The 15,695-nt window shown below is 42.2% G+C and overlaps 1 protein-coding gene across 2 annotated transcripts in view; it reads left to right on the top strand.

The window, feature by feature from the left end:
- Positions 1-4,346: 4,346 nt before the first annotated feature.
- The window catches only part of LOC115170716 (ras-related protein Rab-28), a 38,338-nt gene continuing 26,989 nt past the window's right edge, over positions 4,347-15,695 (top strand). Inside the window, exons 1-2 of one of the 2 annotated variants that reach the window (XM_029726949.1) lie at positions 4,347-4,761; positions 12,998-13,094. In XM_029726949.1, coding sequence (XP_029582809.1) covers positions 4,687-4,761; positions 12,998-13,094 — 172 coding nt within the window. In that variant the 5' untranslated portion in view covers positions 4,347-4,686. The remainder of the gene's footprint in view (positions 4,762-12,997; positions 13,095-15,695) is intronic. The other variant, XM_029726950.1, reaches the window with a different exon arrangement.

A 15,695-nucleotide genomic window follows, 5' to 3' on the forward strand; every position in this document is an offset into this window, starting at 1 on the left:
CAAAAAAACACAACTTGAGCGTGCATAACTATTCACCCCCCCAAAGTCAATACTTTGTAAAGCCACCTTTTGCAGCAATTACAGCTGCATGTCTTCTGGGGTATGTCTCTATAAGCTTGGTACATCTACTGGAATTTTTGCCCATTCTTCAAGGCAAAACTACTCCAGCTCCTGTTGTGGAAAATTGTCTTAAGAACATAATACTCTTACAAGAACTTGTGAATTAAATATAGACTTTAATACAGAGTAGCAAAGCCGAGCCCTTCCATGGAAGGACCCTACCACACACGCAACAGGGCCGAGCCCCTCCATGAAAAAGACAAAATTCTCATATTACAGAGTCCTTCTTTTATATGATTCTGTCTTTGCATAACGTATAGAGTCCCCTCCCTCTATATGAAAATAGCTTCCCTTGACCGTTCTTTACCATTATCTCTCCATATCAGTTGTTGCTTGTTAACGCCCACATCTGACAGCTGTATAGATTATAATGCTAGCAGGGCCTCCTCATGTGGTACAAAAATAATGCATGCAGTGTATGCTCATCCTTCCCTCTGTACTTCTTTGTCTGGCTATCTTGAGTATTTGGGGCCCTTTCTGCATAACTCAAGTCTGGTTGTCAGGTCGCTATGCCTCCCACCGTGGCCTGTTGCTCTATCAGAACCAGATGTCTTCTTCTCCTCCTATAGCCAAAATATTTATGTTCTTTCCCCTTCAACACAAATGCTTATCTCCCACACTCCTTCCAACTTGAAGGAGCTGGAGCAGTTTCGCCTTGATGAATGGGCAAAAATCCCAGTGGTTAGATGTGGATGGGTTTCGCTGGTGTACAGCAATCTTTAAGTCATACCACAGATTCTCAATTGGATTGAGGTCTGGGCATTGACTAGGCCATTCCAAGAAATTTAAATGTTTCCCCTTAAACCACTTGAGTGTTGCTTTAGCAGTATGCTTAGGGTCATTGTCCTGCTGGAAGGTGAACCTTCGGCCCAGTCTCAAATCTTTGGAAGACTGAAACAGGTTCCTTCAAGAATTTCCCTGTATTTAGCTCCATCCATCATTCCTTCAATTCTGACCAGTTTCTCAGTCCCTGCCGATGAAAAACATCTCCACAGCACGATGCTGCCACCACCATGCTTCACTGTGGGGATGGTATTCTCGGGGTGATGAGAGTTGTTGGGTTTGCGCCAGACATAGCATTTTCCTTGATGGCCAAAAAGCTCAATTTTAGTCTCCTCTGACCAGAGTACCTTCTTCCATATGTTTGAGGAGTCTCCCACATGCCTTTTGGCAAACACCAAACGTGTTTGCTTATTTTTTCTCTAAGCAATGGCTTTTTTCTGGCCATTCTTCCATAAAGCCCAGCTCTGTGGAGTGTACGGCTTAAAGTGGTCCTATGGACAGATACTCCAGTCTCCGCTGTGGAGCTTTGCAGCTGATTCAGGGTTATCTTTGGTCTCTTTGTTGCCTCTCTGATTAATGCCCTCCTCGAATGGTCCGTGAGTTTTGGTGGGCGGCCCTCTCTTGGCAGGTTTGTTGCGGTGCCATATTCTTTCAATTTTTTAAATAATGGATTTAATGGTTCGCCATGGGATGTTCAAAGTTTAAGATATATTTTTATAATCCAAACCTGATCTGTACTTCTCTACAACTTTGTCCCTGACCTGTTTGGAGAGCTTCTTGTTCTTTATGGTGCCGCTTGCTTGGTGGTGCCCCTTGCTTTGTGGTGCTGCAGACTCTGGGGCCTTTCAGAACAGGTGTGTATATATACTGAGATCATGTGACAGATCATGTGACACTTAGATTGTACACGGGTTGACTTTATTTAACTAATTATGTGACTTCTGAAGGTAATTGGTTGCACCAAATCTTATCCACTGGCTCCAGGTCATCTATAAGTATTTGCTAGGTAAAGCCCCACCTTATCTCAGTTCACTGGTCACCATAGCAGCACCCATCCGCAGCAAGCGCTCCAGCAGGTATATTCCACTGGTCACCCCCAAAACCAATTCCTCCTTTGGCTGCCTTTCCTTCCAGTTCTCTGCTGCCAATGACTGGAATGAACTGCAAAAATCGCTGAAGCTGGAGACTCTTATCTCCCTCACTAACTTCAAGCACCAGCTGTCAGAGCAGCTCACAGATCATTTCACCTGTACATAGCCCACCTGTAAATAGCCCATCCAACTACCTCATCCCCATACTGTATTTATTTTGCTCCTTTGCAACCCAGTATCTCTACTTGCACATTCATCTTATGCACATCTATCACTCCAGTGTTTAATTGCTATATCGTAATTACCTCGCCACTATGGCTTATTTTATTGCCTTACCTCCCTTATCTTACCTCATTTGCACACATTGTATATATACTTTTTTTCTACAGTATTATTGACTGACTGTATGTTTGTTTATTCCATGTGTTGCTGTATGTGTCGAACTGCTTTGCTTTGTCTTGGCCAGGTCGCAGTTGTAAATGAGAACTTGTTCTCAACTAGCCTACCTGGTTAAATAAAGGTGAAATATATAAAATAAATACAACATTTAGGGGCTTCATAGCAAAGGGGGTGAATAACATATGCACACACCACTTATCCATTTTTTGTTTTTTACAATTTTTTGAAACAAGTTATTTTTTTCACTTCACTTCACCAATTTGGACAATTTGTCCGTTTCATGAAATCCAAATCCAAATCTATTTAAATTACAGGTTGTAATGCAACAAAATAGGAAAAACGCCAAGGGGGATGAATACTTTTGCAAGGCACTACACCTGTTGTTTTTATGAAGCATGTGAGAAATACAATTTTATTTGATCTGATATTTCTGTTATTGGGGAAAGAGACACACCTGTTAACCGGCCAGCACTTAATCCAGAGGAATTTGCACCTGCAGGGGTTTGAGCCAGGTGGCCATAGCCACTGCGTGCATAAGGTAAAGAGAAGTCAATGAAAATACTCTAATCTGTATTTTACTTATCAAAATGCTGAATTTAACTGAGCGAACAGTATAGTCTATCTTATTTGCACTAGCGGAGAGCATTGGCCATATCCCAGTGAGTGCGCATATTCACTCTTCGTCATTGTTGGGTCAGTTCCACTTGAAAGTTTGTTTTTGGACAATAATTTACACCTCCAGGTTAGATGAACATCATATTGTTTTTGTGTATCCCCTTTTCGTAGGCCTATTATATGGATCTGACGATGTCATTTTTATTGATCTGTTTGTCACACTCTGAGAAAAAAGGCTTCTTAAGGACCTTTTTGGTTCTTTGGATAAGATTAAAGAATGCTTTACTAAAAATGTTTCTATATATTGTCAATATAACAATATATAGATTACTGTTGTATTTGTGATGGGTCACAAATCCAACAACACATGGCCTCATGAACTTTTCGAACCCCTCCAGTCAGGGTTCCGGCACAGAAGCTGCCTTGGGAGAGGTTGTGAACGACCTCCTCTGTGCTGCTGATCCTAGGTACATCTACATCCTCATTCTCCTGGACCTGTCTGCAGCACTTGAAACTGTCTGTGATCAGATTTTAACTGACTGCATGAAGAGGCTTTCTGGAGTTTCAGGAACACCCCTTGCCTGGTTCCACTCATATATATGATAAACAACAGTTTGTCTCCCTTGGAAACTCAAAACAGTGTTTTGACATTGGGCTAGTTATTGTCAATGGGAAGCAGCAACAGCATAATTTTCAACTCATGTTTTAGGAATATGAATGGGACTTTCAATGTTAATTTCCAATAGTGTTCTAGCTACTTACCTAGGTAAAACCTGCTGAATTAGTCCAAAAACATGGTGTGATTGATTTATTTGGATGATTTACCAGAAATCATGAATACGGGGTTGACTTGCCAATAATAAGGCAAGTCAATTGTGAGAATCCTATAGGATTCTATTGGAAAAATCACTCATTGTATAGGATTTTTTTTACTAGGGCTCGTGGTTGGAACATCCATTGCAGTGTGTAATGCAGCCTAGTTTTATTTACACCATCTCAGCAGCTATCTTAGAAATATAACGTTGCTCTGTGCTTCTCTGAGCATGCACTTCGTAGCCTATAGGCTATGGATAATTTGAATTTTTTTTTTTGTACAGACCATCAATGCATGATGAATAGGCTAGGCTAAGATATGTAGAGCGTTTTCGAAGGTGTAGCTAGGCTACAGGTTGATGCACATTAGGGTACATCATGTGGGGGAAGAACTTTCTTTTTTAAGGAATGGTAAATACTTAAATACCGAGCCTACATTTATTTCTGGGAAAGAGCGCCTCTCCACCTTTGACCTTGATTACCATAGCAACAGGGACGCGTCACCTATTGTCACTGGTGTGACTGGTCAGGTCCTGCTAGGACCTGTCCATTGTAAAGCAGTGTCATTATTAAAAATATATTTTTCCCAACCTCCTTTATTAGCTAACCTTGATGATAAAGCAAATATAAAAGCTGTAACATCAAATGTACAAGTATTTCCCGATAAAGTGTTTGTAAATAACAGGCTTACAAAATATAAATGGAACATGCCTGGCAACAGTAGTATCTGGTGAAATGGCGTTTGGTTACCTAGTGCTCGGTCTATTTTAGCTATCTGATTAGCTAGCTATATTCAATAACCTTTGACTGTGAATAGAAGTACATTTTCAATAGAATAAATAACGTAATTGTTATTGATTTCAAAATGTCTGACTCAGAAGAGGACAGTCAAGATAAGCAACTTAAAATTGTTGTCATCGGAGACGGCGCATCCGGGAAGGTGAGGGATTTTCAAGCCAAATGAGCTAGCAAGCTAACAGACTTGTTATTTTGAGTAGCGTTAATTTAGCTGGCTAGCTAGCAGCATAACTATGTGGCTAATTGGGTAAATTACTGTGCAGTAGGTAACTTTAGCTCAGAGGTATCTTACAGAATATTCATACATAGCAGCGTGTGCTAGGCCAACGTGTTGGCTATGCTTGTTAGCTAGTTAAAGTTAGCTAGCTAGCTCTTCAGCCAGGTAGAAGGAAAAACATCACCTAGGTTTGTCAGACAGGCAATGTTTTTGTTGTCGCATAACTATAGCCAATGATACAACTTTTTTGGTTAATGTTAGTTACCGTCTTAATTTTGCACAACAGGGGCAGAGTAATGTTAATAGCTAGCTCTGGTCCGGGTCGAAACGTTAACTAACGACATGGAATCAAATCCCAGTTACTGTCAATGATGAGAGCTACCAAGCTACTTTCCTCTGAATTGTCTATTTAATAATAACAGTGTCAACATACGGGACAATTAAGCCTGTGGTGCGCAACATGTTGCCCGGCCACAGACAGTGACAAGGGCCACATTTGTAGAACGTCATAATTATTGAAGAAGACCGAAGAAGTCGCAGCCTAATCTGCCACATTTAGGGCTGATGATTTCAGTAGGCTAATATTTTGCTCTGATAGAATGTATAGGCTATGTGTTCAAAAAGGTTTGAGCAGCTGAGTGCATCAACATGCCTAAACTAGGTTGGTTCATAAATGTATCCAGGGGTGAAAGTAGGAATTGATTTATTCCTGGTACAGGACCGCCTATATACCACATTTTTGATGGGCATAATCCTAGAATTACAAATAGAATCCCTATTAATTCAATATGATCTATGTGGGCCTAGTCGTAATGTATTACCTTTTATTGTGGCATAAACACAACCAGTCATGATGTTTTCATCTGATTGTCAAAACAATCACTTCGAAGGGCATGTTCATCCACTCGCAACATACAGTATTTCCAGCCTCTAACGGAAAGCGATGTAATAGTGTAGGTTCCGTCCCTCTCTTCGCCCCAACCTGGGCTCGAACCAGGGACCCTTGCACACATCAACAACTGACACCCACGAAGCATCGTTACCCATCGCGCCACAAAAGCCGTTGCAAGGGGAACAACCACTTCAGGTCTCAGAGCGAGTGACGTCATTGATTGAAACGCTATTAGCGCGCACCACGGCTAACTAACTAGCCATTTCACATCGGTTACAGAGACACAGCACCAAAAAGTGTATTGACATTTGCCAATTGTCATTAGGCAAGAATTTATGCATCCACTGCTGTCCTCACGTGTCTCGATGTTGGCCACTCATCTCTGCTTTGGCAAAATGTCGAATCACATAACATTTTGGAGATTAGGCTATACCACCCGTTTTCAAATCCATTCGCTAATTTTTTATGCCTCTGACATGCGGTAATGATAAGTGGTAATAGCCTACAGTTTTCTGGACATTTGGTTTTAATTATTGTGATAGGCTCATGTTTTACCGGTACGGCGTACCCCCACTGTTTATTTTGCCGGGAAGCCGGACTGCCTTACTGTGAATACATCTCAAAATATATGCTCCAGTCTTCAATTCAGAATTGTTCAGAGGGAGATTTCCAAGGTGATCACCAGATCCATAAACTGCTTCGAACATAGCATATTGGATTTAAATCTGTCATGAATCCTGTTAATCGTACCTGACCCTTAATCCAGATTACATATGCTGTTGGAGAGATTTTCTGGAGAGTTTTTGACCGTAGTACTCTGGTTGTCTAATGTTACTTTGTTAGCCACTGGTTACAGGTAGGCCACACAGGTGTGTGTGGACTACACAATAATTAAGTTGCTGTATTGCCTAGTACAAGGTGGCCTAACACACTATCTTACATATGTTTAAAGCCTCTTTTCACATAATCAATGTTGTAGGTCTAAGTGACAGGGAAATAATATGGGCCTATGCTGTTTACTCACGCAGGCATAACATTCAATGTATATAAAATTGTACCTAGAATGTAAAGCTTGATTGTTGAGTAGGCAAAAAAGTGTAGCCTTATATCTTAAAGCAAACCCTTCCTTGCTATATTCAAGAGTGAATGTTCTCATTTGACTCTCTGCTACACAAGCGGTGCTTTAACATGACGGCTGTGATCTTGCAGTAATGACCATTTCCTTCATATGAACCAGCAGGGGACAAGTCTCAGTCTGCCGAAATGGGATTGATCTCATTCCAGATTGCATACACCTAAGACTCAAATGGCGCTTATGGATTTCTTAGGCTTACACTGAAAGCTTATCATTATTTTCTTCTATTACATTTGGAATTGAACCAACTGGGGTAGAAGTTTAGTAGGAAGAGGCATGGAGTTCTGCAGTGATAAAATGTTCAGGCTGCATCTGAATCGTTGTTGAGCTACTTGCTTGCTGTCAACACTGAGGCCAGTAATAAAACCAGTTACCATTATGGACACATTTTCTTTAAAACAAAAAAAGACTTATTTGGAGATACATTTTCATTTATCGGCAGATGTTTCATGAGACTGCTTGGTCTGCATGGTCATGATGCGGGTAACACAAATGTACCAACGTTTATCTTTGTCACAGCACAGACTGTTTGCAGCAAAGAGGTTGTCGTGGCAGCTGCAATGTTTCTTCTTCACTGCATCTCTGAATCCTCAAATGATTTGAGTGTGAATATACTGCGTTGATTTTAAGTGCATTTTGGCTTCACTAGCCTGTATTGAAAGACGTTCCTCCCCCTCAAAGAGAAACAAAATAAATAGAGCACTACATGTAGTTCTGCTGCTGGGTACGTCATGTGTCTGCAGACTATTCGCCCATTGCGCACGATAACGCGTTATGTAGTTTAGTCACCCAACCAACATATTTTGTTCATTTTAAAATCCGGCAGACGTCAACTTGGTTGTAAAACTGACTGTAAAACCCAGTCAGTTGATTATTGACAAGTTTTTCTAACACTTTTGATAAACAGGGAAAAGTAGAAATAGGCCTATAACAGTTAGGATCAGGTTGATCTCCCCCTTTTAATAAAGGACAAACCGTGGCTGCCTTCCAAGCAATGGGAACCTCCCCAGAAAGGAGAGACGGGCAGCAACCTTAAAGAAGAAATGGTCTAAACCATCTGACACGGATGTTTTTTTGGGGTCAAGTTTCAGGAACTCCTTTAGCACCTTGGACTCAGTGACTGCCTGCAGGGAGAAACTTTGTTGCTGGGCAGGGGAACAAGAGGGAGAAACATCTGGGATAGTCGCATTAGAAGGGGTGGGAGATGAGGAAATGTTGGACGGGTAAGGAGGCATGGCTGAGTCAAATAGGAATCCTGACTTAATGAGTTGGTGATTTAAAGAGCTCAGCCATATGCTTCCTGTCAGTAACAACCACATAATCAACATTAAGGGACATGGGCAGCTGTGAGGAGGGGGGTTTATTCTCTAAGTCTTTAACCGTTTTCCATAACTTCTTGGGGTTAGACCACAGAGCGAGAACTGCTCCTTAAAGTAACTAACTTTGGCCTTCCGGATAGCCTGAGTGCACTTGCTTCTCATTTGCCTGGACGAGAGCCAGTCAGCCTGAGTGTGCGTGTGCCGAGCCTTTCGCCAAATGCAATTCTTGTGGTGGAGTAACTCTGCAAGATCACGGTCGAACCTGTTTTTTAATTATAATTTTCTTTATGGGGCGTGTTTTATCAATACCCCTGAAAATATCAAAAAAGAAGGTCCAAGTGTCTTTGACAGAGGGGATCAAGTTGATCCTATACCATATTAGAGGCCAGTTTATGAAGGAAAGCTTGCTCATTAAAGTTTTTTTTAGCAAGTGACTATGACCAATCAGGACAGGTCGTTTCACTGAGCAGCCATTCATAACACAGGCTGTAAAACAGTGATCACAGTAAACCCCCGACTTGATACCTATCAGAATTATTTGAGAGGATAACATCGAGAAGAGTTGCCTTTTCTGGGTGTTTGTCCCAGTTCATACCTTGTGGGATTGGTAATAATCTGAGATATATTTAGGGAGTCCCATTGCTTTAGGACTTGGTCAGGTGGTTTAAGCTTGTCCCAGTTTAGGTCATCTAGCAGGACAACATTTTTTTTTCTTCTTTTTTTTTTTATCCTGAAACTCCCCAGTCCTTAACGATTTACAAGCATACCCATAACATAATGCAGCCACCACTCTGCCTGAAAATATGGCGCATGATACACTGTTGTATTGGATTTGCCCCAGCATAACACTTTGCCACACTTTCTTTTTCAGTATTACTTTGGTGCATTGTTGCAAACAGGATGCATGTTTTGGATTTAAATACATTCTATACAGGTTTCCTTTTCAATCTATCAATTAGGTTAGTATTGTGCAGTAACTACAATGTTGTTGATCCATCCTCAGTTTTCTCCTATCACAGCCATTAAACTCTAACTATTTTTAAGTCCCCATTGGCCTCATGGTGAAATCCCTGAGCGGTTTCCTTCCTCTCCGGCAACTGAGTTTGGAAGGACGCCTGTATCTTTGTAGTGACTGGGTGTATTGATTCACCATCCAAAGTGTAATTAATAACTTCACCATGCTCAAAGTGATATTCAATTTCTGCTTATTTCTACCAATCTACCAATAGGTGCCTTTCTTTGCGAGGCATTCGAAAACCTCCCTGGTCTTTGTAGTTGATCTGTATTTGAAATTCACTGCTCGACTGAGGGGACCATACAGATAAGTTTTGTCACATGCACAAGTACAGTGAAATGCCTTTCTTGCAAGCTCCAAACCCAACGATGCAGTAATCAATCAATGCAATACTAAAAATAACATAAGGTACAACAAACAACACAATAAATACAAATAAGAACACGAGAATGTAGATAAGCATAATATATAAAGGGTCAGTCTGTTCCAAATACCATATTTACAATGTGCAGTGATACTGGAGTGATGGAGGTAGATACTGTAGGTATAGGAGTAAGGTGACTAGGCATCAGGATATATGCTGAACAGAGTAGCAGCAGCATATATGATTATAAGTGTGTGTGAGTGAGCAAATTATTAAGTTTGTGCGTGTGGAATGTTGGGAGTGTTAGTGTGCGTGAGTATGTAGAGTCCTGTGTGTGTGCATAGACGATGCAAAAATAAAAGGGTCAACATTGTTAGCTATTTAGCAGCCTTATTGTTTTGGAATAGAAGCTGTTCAGGAGCCTGTTGGTGTCAGACTTGAGATTGAATATGTCTGTAAACACTCCAGCCAGCTGGTCTGCGCATGCTCTGAGGATGTGGCTAGGGATACTGTCTGGGCCGGGAGCCTAGCAATGGTTAACACACTTAATTCAATGTCTTAATTACGTCGGCCATGGAGAACGAGAGCCCACAGTCCTTGGTAGTGGGCCGTGTCAGTGGCACTGTGGGATCCTCAAAGCGGGCGAAGAAGGTGTTAAGCTTGTCCGGGAGCAAGACGTTGGTGTCCGCATCGTGGTTGCTTTTCCCTTTGTAATCCATGATTATCTGTAGACCCTGCCACATACGTCTCGTGTCTGATCCGTTGAATTCCGACTTCGCTTTGTCTGTTTGCTTTACGGATGGAATAATGAAACTGTTTGTATTCGACCATATTCCCAGTCACCTTGCCATGGTTAAATGCAGGGGTTCATGCTTTCAGTTTTGCACAAATGCTGCCACTGTCCACGGTTTTTGGTTTGGGTAGATTTTAATAGTCACAGTGGGAACAACATCCCCTATACACTTCCTGATGAACTCTGTCACCGTGTCCGTGTATCTGTTAATGTTATTCTCTGAGGCAACCCGGAACATATCCCAGTCCGCGTGATCAAAGCAATCTTGAGACCAAGCAGACCAGCGTTGAATAGACCTTAGCACTGGTACTTCCTGTCTGAGTTTCTACCTATAGGAATGGAGTCGTGATCTCAATCATTCAAAGGTATTTATAAAGTCCTTTTTTACATCAGCAGATACATACAGAAACCCAGCCTAAAACCCCAAACAGCAAGCAATGCAGATGTAGAAGCATGGTGGCTAGGAAAAACTCCCTAGAAAGGCTGGAACCTAGAAAGAAACCTAGAGAGGAACCAGGCTCTGAGGGGTTGCCAGTCCTCTTCTGGCTGTTCCGGGTGAAGTACATAGCCACTTAAGGCCAGATTGTTCTTCAAGATGTTCAACTGTTCATAGACCACCAGCAGGGCCAAATAATAATAATCACAGTGGTTGTAAAGGGTGCAACAGGTCAGTACCTCAGGAGTAAATGTCAGTTGGCTTTTCATAGCCAAGCATTGAATTCGAGACAGCAGGTGCGGTAGAGCGCAACAGCAGGTCCGGGACAAGATGGCACATCCGGTGAACAGGTCAGGGTTCCCTAGCTGCAGGCAGAACATTTGAAACTGGAGCAGCAGCAAGACCAGGTGAACTGGGGACAGCCAGGAGTAATCAGGCCAGGTCTTGGAGCAGCCTCTAGAATGAGTTCAATTGCCCTGGGGTGTACGAACAAAGGATGCAGTTCGAGAAAGTTGTATTTCTGGTCGTAATGCTGGTGATTTACCGCCGCTCTGATATCGGCTGTATGTAATAACACGAAAAATGTTCTGGGCTAATAATGGAAGAAATAATACAGAAAAAAAACAAAATACTGCAAAGTTGCTTAGAAGCTAGAAGCAGAGCTGCCATGTCTGTCGGCGCCATGTGAACGAGGGCAGTACTGTTGCCAGTTAAGATTCTCTCAATGGTGCAGCTGTATAACTTTTTGAGGATTTGAGGGCCCATGCCAAACCTTTTCAACCTCTTGAGGGGGGAAGAGGTGTTGTCTCACTGTCTTCACGACCTTGCACGTGTGGACCACTTTTATGTCCTTAGTGATTTGGACATCGAGGAACTTGAAGCTCTCGACCCGTTCCACTGCAGCACGCCCCCCGCAGGGTGGGGAATTAACACCAGCCACCAGCCAAATGCTGGTAGATTTTAGTATTGGCTGGTAGAATTGACTGGTGGTTGCACAAAACATTTGGGAGCAGTTTGTGTGTGTGTGTGTCAGCCAGCACTGGAAGACAGAATCTCAATGTTAGTGGTGAAAAGCGGGGTGGGGTACAGCATAAGAGAACATGTGTCTGGTACAAATTTGTAGAGGCAGGTAAAATTTGGGTGGCCACCAGCAGCTGCGGCTGGTGAACCAAAAAGTATATTTCCCACACTGCCCTCCTGTTCCCTGTAGTCCAGGTGAATTCATAATTGTAAGTGTGGGGTTCAGAGATGAGGTAGTCATTAAAAAGTAATGTTAAACACTGTTATTGCACACAGTGAGTCCATGCAACCTTATTATGTGACTTGTTAATCACATTTTTACTCTAACATATTTAGGCTTGCTATAACAAAAGGGTTTAAATACTTCAGATTTTAATTTTTAATGAATTTATAAACAGTTTGAAGAATGTAATTTCACTTTGACATTATGGGGTATTGTGTGGTAAAAATGGAACATTTTATGTTCAGGCTGTAACACAACAATTTGTGGAGTGAATACTTTCTGAAGGCGCTCTATGTAGATAGCAGGTTTAATTGTAGTCCCCTGTGCGTTCCCTTTTGGTGTGTTCCGTATGACGTTTCTTTTATTTTTGACGTATTGCTGACATAACTTGAAATATCTCGGAAAATAAATGGTGGTAGATTGTCACATAAGTGAATGTAAAGAAACAATTCATAAAAAATTATATAACCTTTAGTGATTCAAGTAGTTTCAAAATTCCTCCATATTTATGTAAGCACAATGCTCTAAAGATAGCTAATCCATCAAAATTAATTAAACATGGCATGTCAAGTCTATTTTATGTGAATCACATTGTTTTCAGACAAGCCTAACTTAAGTGACATGGAGTTTTGGATTTCTTGTGGCGATTAGTGGCTGTAGTTCAGATGCATGCCTTGTCTACCAAAACACCTGTTTATTTGTTACAGTTGGGCTTTGACAGTTTTCTAGACAGCAGTGGGTAATTGCTTTAGCTCATCTCATACTAATTACAATGGCTAGGATAAACATCATCCCAAACAGTTCTTTTTTTTTTGTTGAGAAAAGTCATAGGCCCACGTTATTTGCAGTTATGGAATAGGCCTAGTTGTCATACAGAACACCACTCCAACACTCAAGCTTGTTCATAAGGCTTGAATTCAATTAATTTAGTCGTTCGCTTAGCATGATTTCTCTCTGTTTTCAGACGTCACTCGCCACCAGGTTTGCACAGGAGGCCTTTGGGAAACAATACAAACAAACCATTGGCCTTGATTTCTTTCTGAAGAGAATAACTCTGCCAGGTAAGACCCCTTCATCCTTTAGGATTGCCGGCCTGCTCTGTACCACACCACAGATACAGGCATACATTTGCACATGCATGCACACACACGGTAACACACGCGCACAAGCTGAACTTTACCTGTTATAGGCACACTGATGAAATCAAAGTTTATTTGCGCCGTGCGCCCTGAAATGCTTACTTACAGGCTCTAACCAATAGTGCAAAAAAGGTATTAGGTAAACAATAGGTAGGTAAAGAAATAAAACAACAGTAAAAAGACAGGCTATATACAATAGCGAGGCTATAAAAGTAGCAAGGATACATACAGACACTGGTTTTCATGTAGTATGTACATGAATGTATAGTTAAAGTGACTATGCATATACGATAAACAGAGAGTAGCAGCAGCGTAAAAATAGGGGTTGGGGGGGGGCACACAATGCAAATAGTCCGGGTAGCCATTTGATTACCTGTTCAGGAGTCTTATGGCTTGGGGGTAAAAACTGTTGAGAAGCCTCCGGTACCGCTTGCCATGCGGTAGTAGAGAGAACAGTCTATGACTGGGGTGGCTGGGGTCTTTGACAATTTTTAGGGCCTTCCTCTGACACCGCCTGGTGTAGAGGTCCTGGATGGCAGGCAGCTAGCCCCAGTGATGTACTGGGCCGTCCGTACGCACTAACCTCTGTAGTGCCTTGCGGTCAGAGGCCGAGCAATTGCTATACCAGGCAGTGATGCAACCAGTCAGGATGCTCTCGATGTTGCAGCTGTAGAACCTTTTGAGGATCTCAGGACCCATGCCAAATCTTTTTAGTTTCCTGAGGGGGAATAGGCTTTGTCGTGCCCTCTTCACGACTGTCTTGGTGTGTTTGGACCATTCTAGTTTGTTGTTGATGTGGACACCAAAGAACTTGACTCTCTCAACCTGCTCCACTACAGCCCCGTCGATGAGAATGGGGGCGTGCTCGGTCCTCCTTTTCCTGTAGTCCACAATCATCTCCTTAGTCTTGGTTACATTGAGGGATAGGTTGTTATTCTGGCCCCACCCGGCCAGGTCTCTGACCTCCTCCCTATAGGCTGTCTCGTCATTGTCGGTGATCAGGCCTACCACTGTTGTGTCATCTGCAAACTTAATGATGTTGTTGGAGTCGTGCCTGGCCATGCAGTTGTGGGTGAACAGGGAGTACAAGAGGGGACTAAGCATGCACCCCTGAGGGGCCCCAGTGATGAGGATCAGCGAGGCAGATGTGTGGTTGCCTACCCTTACCGGGGGAAGCCCGTCAGGAAGTCCAGGATAAAGTTGCAGAGGGAGGCGTTTAGTCCCAGGGTCCTTAGCTTAGTGGGCACTATGGTGTTGAACGATGAGCTGTAGTCAATGAACAGCATTCTCACATAGGTGTTCCTTTTGACCAGGTGGGAAAGGGAAGTGTGGCGTGCAATTGAGATTGCATCATCTGTGGATCTTTTGGGGCAGTATGCAAATTGGACTGGGTCTAGGGTTTCCGGCATGGTGTTGATGTGAGCCATGAAAAGCCTTTCAAATCACTTCATGGCTACTGACGTGAGTCCTACAGGGCGGTAATCATTTAGGCAGGTTACCTTCCAATTTCATAAAGTTTCACCATTTTGAATTGCATATTTAAAACAGTGCCAATGTATGTATGAGACTGCGAAAGTCTGCAAAGTAGCTCCATTCTTTTAATGACTAATAAAATAACATTTAAGCAAGGGTGGATTAAGTACTAAAATAAATATGGTAACTTGAAAGTATTACATTCAGTCCTATATTCAGTTTCAGTTGGTAATAGTAGGAGAAAGGAAACCAATGTTTTAGTAGAGATGGTTAGGCACACCTTCGTGAAACCTGGGAAGTGCAAGGCTTCAATGAGAAATCCCACAAATAACGCCAATCTTGTGATTTCAGTAAAACTAGTTGAACCATTACGACACGGCAAGATGGGGCTTATTCCGTAATCCATCTGCGTTAATATCGTAAATATAATAATAGTAAACGTTAGTTCTACACCAGAGTTGTTAAATGGAACATTTTCTGGGGGATTGGGTGTTGATGACCTGATGAAGAGAAGGGCTGGGTCTGCCATTTGGGTGGTCCTTCTGAGCTTCGTTAGGAGCCCCGCCTTCGACTGGGTGTATTGTGTGGGTTTCTGGGGCTTTCTGGGTCTCTCCAAGATGGGGTAGTGGGGAGTATAGCTGGCGCTGGCCCCTCTCACCATGAAGGCTCGGCTTGTCAACTTAATGTACATTTTACAATGCCGGGAATGATGATGCGAGGCTGATTGGCGCAAACACACAACAGCCTCTGTGTGTGCTTTTTTTAACAATACCTCTTCCAAATGTCTTGTCCTCTAAATTGGTGTGGGGAGTGATTGACCTGTGATGGAAATTAACTTAATAATTTTAGCTAGTCTTGTCAATTAGAATTTTAGTGAAGATCATGCAAATTATCAATGTTCGCTTTTGAAGCAAAATCTAAAATTGGCATTCATACTTTTCAAAATGGTAATGTTTTAAGTGTGTATTTATTGGGTTCCACTGTACTGTGCTAATAGCTAGCAAAGAATTCTAAGAACACAAATGGCCATTAACTCACCACATAAGCAGG

The sequence above is a fragment of the Salmo trutta genome, chromosome 32 (genome assembly GCF_901001165.1).
Source record: "Salmo trutta chromosome 32, fSalTru1.1, whole genome shotgun sequence".
Lineage (NCBI taxonomy): Eukaryota > Metazoa > Chordata > Actinopteri > Salmoniformes > Salmonidae > Salmo > Salmo trutta.